General features: G+C 46.6%; 1 protein-coding gene across 3 annotated transcripts in view; it reads right to left on the reverse strand.

Annotated features, from left to right (window-relative positions):
• The window catches only part of STK26 (serine/threonine kinase 26), a 56,441-nt gene extending 48,346 nt beyond the window's left edge, over positions 1 to 8,095 (reverse strand). For 2 of the 3 annotated variants that reach the window (XM_007507183.3, XM_007507184.3), the window contains exons 1-2: positions 7,557 to 8,095; positions 3,122 to 3,154 (exon numbers count right to left, since the gene is read on the reverse strand). In XM_007507183.3, the coding sequence (XP_007507245.1) occupies positions 3,122 to 3,154; positions 7,557 to 7,598 (75 nt within the window). In that variant the 5' untranslated portion in view covers positions 7,599 to 8,095. The remainder of the gene's footprint in view (positions 1 to 3,121; positions 3,155 to 7,556) is intronic. The other variant, XM_007507185.3, reaches the window with a different exon arrangement.
• Positions 8,096 to 8,685: the final 590 nt, after the last annotated feature.

Raw genomic sequence — 8,685 nt, forward strand, 5'->3', positions numbered from 1 at the left:
GGTCAAGGGAAGTCAAGGAAATAGGTTTCAGTATAAGGACAAATGGTTTATTTCAAGGTTATCTTTTGGAGATGTTTTTGTGTATATACAACTTGATAATATCCATAGGAAATTTCTTCATTAAATCACTCCTGGTGATGAACAACAATTCAGAAGCTGCAAATCTGGTCTAAAGGAAAGCAACCCATAGAAAAAGAGACTACAAAAATAAGATTAATACCGGATTTTGGAAAAGCCCAACTAAGTTTAGTTTGACAAACAAATAATTATTATTTGTCCAAGAACTGGGCTAGCTAAGCCCAGAGAAGATCATGGCCATTGGCTTTATGGTGGCCAATTTCCCAACCAAATCCTAGAATATTCTCTAAATCATTTCAGGAGGGATCCATGAACACTGATTGGTGTAGGGTAGGGTTACATTTTGATTTTCATTAACCTCTAACTCAGGCTACTACTTCCTAACTATTTTTGGGCTGTGAAATCCTATGGAGGTCTTTAAAGCCTATTTTCAAGTGTATGAAATAAAATATATAGATAGTATCACATAGGAAACTAATCATGTCTTTAAAAATATTTTGATATATATAAGTTCCAAGACCTCAATTCAGGACCCTGAAATTCCAACTGAAAGTCTGCCTTTTCTTCCAATTATGAATGCAGGTGGGGGCAGCTGGGTGGCTCAGTGGATTGAGAGCCAGGCCCAGAGATGGGAGATCCTAGGTTCAAATCTGGCCTCAGACACTTCCTTGCTGTGTGACCCTGGGCAAGTCACTTGACCCCCATTGCCTAGCCCTTTACTACTCTTCTGCCTTGGAACCAATACACAGTATTGATTCCAAGATGGAAGGTAAGGGTTTAAAAAAATGAATGCAGGCAACATTATTCTGAGGAAGGGCTCATACCACAGGCTTCACCAGACAGCCAAAAGGGTGAAGGAGACCAACTGCTTTAAGCAATACACATCAAAGGCAAGTATTACCACACTAATGACACTGCAGATGCTTGAGGCACACACTGACCAAATAGAAAAGGAAAGAGCAGGACCAGTTCTGCCCAGGAGGGCTCCAGTTGGCAATGAACAATCATTTACTAGTGTTTTTTTTACCCCTTGCATTCTTATCTTAGAAGTGATACTAAGTATTGGTTCTGAGGCAGAAGAGAAACAAGGTTTAGGCCAGTGATGGCAAACCTATGGATGTGTGCCAAAAAGGGCACACAGAGCCCTCTCTGTGGGCATGCATGCAGTCACCTTCCAGAGTTCTTTACTAGAAAGCCAGAGGGACTCAGGGTGGAGCTGTTCCCCTCCCCCTCTCCATGCACCTGAGAATGTCCTCACTTCCCCTGCCCCTCTGTCCAACAGCTCAATGGGAGCACTTCCTTCCTCCCCTGTCTGGGATAAGGCTGGGAGGGTGGAATGTGGCTCATATGCTGCGTAAGACAACCGTCTGTTGGATCTGTGAGGAAGGTGATTCCTATGGTGAGGTTGGAGAAGAACTAGGTTTGAGGGTAGCACAGCTCACAGCATGGCAAATAGCTGGAGGGGAGTGGAGCTGTAAGGGGGCAGAGTGCTGGACCATTCTCCCCCTCTCCACACCTGCATCTCATGACCCCCACCCCTGCCCAGAGGGAGCACTTCCTCCATCCCCTGTCTGGGCCCCTGACCTGGAAGTTGAGCCGGGGGAAGTATGGCACTCAGTCTCTGGGTGGGGGTGGGGTAGAGATGGCACTCTGTCTCTAAAAAGGTTCGCCATCACTGGGCTAGGCAATGGGGGGGGGGGTTAAGTAACTTGCTCAGAATCACTCAGCTAGGAAATGTATGGGGCCAAATTTGAACCCAGGAACTTCCATCTCTAGGTTTGGCTCTCTGATCACTGAGCAACCCAGCTACCCTAAAAAGCATTTATTAAGAGGTTACTATGTGATATATGCACTCTGCTAAGCAGTGAGGATACAAAGGTTGTTGTAAAGGTCAAGGATAAGGTGTTTTCGCAATTTTTAAGCACTATAAGAATGGGAAGTGCTATGGGAGAGGTGGTGGGAAGGGGGTGGAGGGGAGGAAAAGAAAATGATCTTTGTTTCCAATGAATAATGTTTGGAAATGATCAAATAAAATAATGTTTAAAGTGAAAAAAAGAATGGGAAGTAAGGTAGCAGGTGGCCCATTGGATAGAGTGCTGGGCCTGAGTTTAAATTCGGCTGCAGACACTTATTAGCCATATGATCCTAAGCAAGTCACTTTGTACTTCTTTCTGCCTCAGTTTCCTTATCTGTGAAATGGGGATAATAAGAGCACCTTACCTCCCAGGGTTGTTGTAAGGATTAGATGAATTAACATGGGTAATGTGCTTTGCAAACTTTCAAGTGCTATATAAATGCTAGTAAGATCATCCTTAAAAAAAGATTTGATTCCATGCTCAAAAATAACAATTTAGCAACAATATAAAGATTTCCCTTCTTATCATTAAATACATTATATCAATTAGAATAGAAAATAAAAGTTCTGCTTAAAATGGCTACAACTTTACAACTTCACATTCAAGGGAAGATTTGCTTTTCAAAACAAACAGGACTTATATTTATCTATTTATTAAAAACCAACTCTAAGTAAAGCACCATACCAGGCACTCTGGGCCACAAAGATGCAAAATCAATCTCTTCCCTCCAGACAAGTATAGCAATAGGGGATGGGGGCTTATACTTACAGGGAATGACAATGCAAGACAAGGTGGATGGAGATAAGGACAAAGGAGAGATCAGACAAAATGCTGTAAGAGTATCGGAGAGGGGAGGAATCACGTTTTTAAAAATCCTTACCCTCTGTCTTAGCATCAATCCTAAAACAGAAGGGTGGTAAGGGCTAGGCAATAGGGATTAAGTGACTTGCCCAGGGTCTTATAGCCAGAAAGCATCTGAGGCCAGTATTGAACCCAGGACTCCTGACTCCAAGCCTGGTGGTACTCCATCCTTGTGCCATCTAGCTACCCCAAGAAATCACTTTCAGGTACAGGTTCAGGGAATGCTTTGGGGACATGGTACCCAAAATGGATTTTGAAGGAAGAGAAGGATTTCAATAAGCAGAAATGCAAATGAATGAATAAAAAAGAATTTATTAAGTGCTTACTGTGTTCCAGGAAGATGAGGACGCAGCTCCTGCCTGCACACATGCACAGAGATAGGAGAGAAGAAAACATCAGGGCACAGTTAGTATTCCAGTTTGGTGGGATTACAGTGTGGAATAAGACTATAAAAGAAGGTCAGAGTCTGACTGTACAGGCCTTTAATTGCCAGCCTAAGAAAACTGCATCCCCCTCACCCCGTATAGGTATGGGGCCCCACTGAAGATTACTAAGCAAGGGAATGTCAGATTTGGGCATCAAGAGTATTGGTATGGAGGGCAGGTTAGAGATTGAAAGCAATGAGGACAGTTGGATTTTACAATAATCCAGGACAGGCAGTGAGATTTTATTCAGGTGGTAGGAATGTGAGTGGATAGGAAGGGACACATATTGAAGAAGTAGAATCCACAGGGCCTTGGCAACCAAATGGATAGGAGGATGGAGGGTTTACTTTCAGCTGAGGGGATCAGGGAATGTTTAATAGAAGAAGTAGCATCTGAGGTGGACCTTGGAGATACAGGATTGCCATAGTTAGGGAAAGGGAAGTATCAAAGATAACTTGGAGGAGGGGGCTCAGTGGATTGTGAACCAGGCCTAGAGATGGGAGGTCTTGGGCTCAAATCTGACTTCTGATACTTCCTAGCTGTGTAACCCTGGGCAAGTCACTTAACCCTTATTGCCTATTCCTAACTGCTCTTCTGCCTTGGGACCAATACACAGAATTGACTCTAAGATGGTAGGTGAGGGTTGGGAAAAAAAGTAACTTGGAAGTTTCCAGTTCTAGTAAATGGGATGATAGTGGTGCCATGAACACAAATAGGGAAGCTGGGAAGAGGGAATGGAGAGCAGACTATGAGCTCAGTTTGGGACATGTTGAATTGGAGGTCATCCTCATAGAGAGGGTGGGCAGCTGCCAATGCAGGGATAGAGCTAAGGACTAGTCAAGTCATCAAACTTATATACTTCTATAACTAGGCATATAGAAACATATACGTGTATTTGATAGGAATCAGCACAGAGACAAAAACCGAAGTCACGGTAGGAATGAGATTATTGAGAGAGATCAATGTCCAAGGATGGAACTTTGTAGAGAGACCTAAAAGGAGACTCAGAAGCAATAGTGAGATAGGAGAATCAACAGCAGGAAAGCTGTCTACACTTCCTTTCTCAATTTCATCTTTCAATTAAAATTGCTCTCTCCGAAGTTACTAAGGACAAGAAGGTGGCTCAGTGGACAAAGCATCAGACCTGGAACCAAACAGATCTCAAACATTAGCTATGCAAGGTCACTTGACCTCTCTCAACCTCAGTTTCCTCTTTTGTAAAAAGGGGGTCACAGTAGTCTGTCATCCTCACTCATTTCATACAGCCAGTCTTTTGCCAAGTCTTACTGTTTGCTGGCTATGATGATTTTCCTAAAGTGTAGCTCCACCCATGCCACCTTTCAATTTAGAAAACTCCATTAAATCCCCATGACTTCCAGAATGAAGTAAATTTGGTTCTCCATTTGGCATTCAAAAGCTGGCCCCTTTCTAACTTTCTAGCCTTCCACTACTCCCCTCCATACATGCTCCAATGGTCTACTTCTCTTCCCATCTCCTATCTCTGTGTCTTTGCCCTGACTTTTCCTCATGCCAGAAGTGCTCTCCTTCATCACCTCTGCCTGAACTCGAACCCTACCTGGTCAAGCCCTTTCTCTGCTCCACCAGTTGCTGGTGCTTCCCTCTGAGATTCCCTTCCATTTCCAGTGTATTTATGTGATTTGGGGTATTGCCTAAATACTGTCCTGCTGCCCCTCCCTCCATGTGACTGTGAGCTCCTCGAGGGCAGGGAACAGGCTTTTGGCTACTTTTACATGGCACTCCTTTACACGGAATTGAAAGGTTTGCAAGGAGCTTGACATACATTCCCTCACTGGGTCTTCACAACTACCCTGTGAAAGGCAGGTACTCTTAGAACCTGATTTTTTTGTTCCCATTTAATAGAAAACTGAGGCTCATAGGGATTAGATGACTTTGCCCAAGGTCACACAGCTAATACATCAAGGTCTTCTTGATTCCCAGAATTCCAACCATAATAATAATAGATTTGAATGTAGTGATGCTATACTTTTAGGTTCTTAACATGGGAAAATGCTGCTAATTGTACCCCCCCCCCTTTTTCAGCTGTACTGTCTGGTTATTTTGGATGACATTGAAAAAGCAAAGTTTAACATGTCAAACAACCTAAGTATCAGGAGCTTTACTCAATGAAGTACCAAAACTGGAACAATTCCTTCTTAAACAATACTTCTTCAAAGTTTGTTTGTTTTTCTGTTTTAAACCAGTGACACAAATTCCTTTGTCAGAAAGTCAAGAATGTCGGTTAGACTTAACACATAGAACAGGTAGCTCTATTTTAACCACCAGTTTGGGGCCAGGAGAATAAGTGAACAAGGGGCAAAACACGTACTTTCTGGGAAAATTCTTGGTCCTAACTTCCTTAAACCACATTAAAAAAACTTTTAAAGGAGAAAGTTATAAGAACTACTGTCCTGATCATTTTTTTAATTGTAGCTTCTAAAACATATAATTAACTTTCCAGTTTCTTTTGTACTCTATGTCTGAGAGCTTTCTCCTGCCTCAGTTACATCTCCCCAACACTTTTCCATCTACAACATTACACAAGGAATATCCAAAGTACTCTGGACTCAAGAGTTATACTACATGTAGTCAGATATTTATTTTTAGGGCAGGGTACAAACTTAACTATGGAAAGCATGAGCTTAAGAACTATGTGAGGGGGGAGTGGAAAGTGCAAAGAACTTAAAATTTCATTAAGGAAAACAAGGCAGATAAGTGATCCTTTTTGTGTTTTTAATACTCATTTGGGGGTAAAAAATGAGTTTAAGAGGCATGTGATTACAGTCCCTGTGGAGGAAAATAGAGGCACATAACTTGAAATGAAGAAAAAAAAAGGAGTATTAATCTGAATCACCTGTATATTAGAAAAGCAGCTAAGAGGACAAAAATTGAAAGTGAATTGCTAGCTTATTTATAGGACAAGTTTAAAGACATATAGAAAGCACCTCAGCACTTACAGAACTTTGAAGACTCCCAAACTACATGAACAATGGCAATCAGAGACATAGAAAGGACATTATTAAAAGGCATCCTCACTTTATATAAACCAGACCAAAATAGAAATCTTTTTTTTAATAAAGAAATGACTAAACGAATTCAGGAAAGCTCAATCTGTTCTCTTTCTTGTTTTTATTTCTAACAAGTACGAAGTAAAAACTTATTAAGACTAGGTATTGAAGTCTCCCTGGATCTACCTAAGAGGCCTAGTCATTAGGAAACCCTGCTAAAACCTACATTAGATATATGCAGAAGAGAAATGACTTTCTTTTGAAGGACTTAAAAAACCTCTGTGAACTTGCATAAAAGAGGACTATTAAACAAAATGACATTCAAACCTCCATAAAACTTTAAAGGAAACTTTACAGGTGGCTGCAAATCCATGGTCAGGAATGTTAATGGAAATATGGACTGCCTGCTATTCCAACACATTTTTCTGCACTTTAAAAAGTTTTCTTATTGTTACAAGAGGAGGGACAAAGGCTTTCATGTACTTGGCCTCTGACCTATTCACAAGAGTTTTGGAAGCAGTTGGGGTGTGTGGGGGTGGGGTGGGGGGGGAGATGTCGGGGAAGAGGTGTATGCTTATTTGGAAAAACTAGTTCAGTCTTGGAGAACATTTACTAACTAGTCCGAAATGAAAGGTGCGTCAAGTCTTAAGGACTAAGACTTTAAGGGACCCTCAGACTATTTATGCACTCTTTTAACTGCCTTCCTCAGCTGCTTTCCAAAGGTTTAACAACTTTGCTTTTATAAGAAAGCAGAGGGGTTTGGGCGGGGGGAGAATAAGTATTCGTCCAGCACGCATGTCCTCTACTCCCCAAGGCACAAACTTCTCTTTCCCTTAGGAAAGGGGGTGGTGGGAACTGGCCGGGAGGGGGGGGTGGGCTCCTCTGAATCGGGCAGGAGCTCGGATTTCCAGGTGACGTGGGGGTGGGGGGGGTGGGAAAGAGACTTCAGGGTTGAAGCACTAGCTCCAAAATGAAAGGAAAAAGAGAGTCACCTCGTTCTACCCACAGGAAAAGCCCAGTTAGTTCGGCGTCTACTCCACCACCCTTGGCTTGGCTTGGCCCGGCCCGGCCCTGCCCACCCCAACTCCCGAGGAAGACTGCGGCAGCCCCCGACCTTCCCTTCTCCCCACAGAAGGCGCAGGTGCCCATAACTGGGGCCCCATTCCATTGCGTCCTATCCCCTGTCGCCGTGCGCCCCTTGCTCCTGTTGTCCTCCCGCCCCCGGCCCAGTCTTCCTAGCGGGGAGTCCCTGAGGCACCCCTGGTCCCCTGGGCCGCGTCGGGCGGGCCCGGCGGCCTGGGCCTCCTCACCTGCATCCCGGGCACTTGCACTGCCACCGGCGAGTGCGCCATGGCGGGGGCGGCTGCGGCGGCTGCGGCGGCGCGCTCCTCCCGGGCCGGTTTCCCTCGCGGGCCTGCCCTGGCGGCGGCGGCGGCGCCGGCGCCGGCACCGCGGCCTGGGGGAGCGGATGAGCGCGGCGTGTCGCCGGTGGCTGGCCCGGGACAGAGAAGAGGGGAGGACTGTGCAGGTGCGGGGCGCCGCGCGGCTGCGGGCGCCTTAGCCTCCACAGTCTCCGAGTCCGCGTGCCCCGGGGACGGCGCACGAGCAGGGGAGCGCGGGTGAGCTCCCTGCGCAGCCGCTGCCGCCGCAGTTATTGCTACTGCTATGGGGCTGCTGCGGCTGCTACGGCTCCCGCCGCCGCCGCCGTTCCCGACGACGCCGCCGCCGTCCGGCTGCGCTGGACTGCGCTGTGCGCTGCCTAGGCTGAGCTTGCCTTGGGCCGCCAGGCGCGCGGCGCTGCGTGAGCGGCGCGGTGCTGCAGCACGGGTTCCAATGATGCCGTCGCCCGGCGCCTCACCGCTTTTGGCAGGCTGGGAGGCGGCGCCAGCGGCAGCAGGCCGGCCCGAGGGGCGGGCGCAGGGCGGGCCAGTGGCGAGCCCTGCCCCTGGCCCTGGCCCCGGCCCACCGGGAACGGGACGGAACAGAAAGGAATGGGACAAGATGAGATACCCCTAGGCTCTCCAGAGACTCGAAGAAGCGCCCAACTCGGGCGGCTCGCAGGAAATTGGACAACTGACCTGGGCCAGGTCGGGGGCACTGACCGAAGTGACCGCAGCCTGGAGGGCAAGGGACACAGTCTGCGGGGGTCACCTCTAGGGGCAGTGTCTTAAGCAATCGGTGCTGCCGTGGCTGGAACGGCCAAAGCTGCCCCCAACTTCGGGTTTAGCAAACTGGGTTTCCCCACCCTTCCAGGTCACTGGGACCCTTTGCCCCTTGCTCCAGCTTTAGAATGAAGTATTGTCATGAGTTCGGGTACTAGGATCACAACATGTCACATGGGGAAAAGTTCTTATCTAGGCCAGCTCCCCCTCATTTCATAATGGGGGAACTGAGATCTTCTGAAAACAAGTGACTTGTCCAAGGTCACTCCTTCAACGC

This window comes from Monodelphis domestica, chromosome X (assembly GCF_027887165.1).
Source record: "Monodelphis domestica isolate mMonDom1 chromosome X, mMonDom1.pri, whole genome shotgun sequence".
NCBI lineage: Eukaryota > Metazoa > Chordata > Mammalia > Didelphimorphia > Didelphidae > Monodelphis > Monodelphis domestica.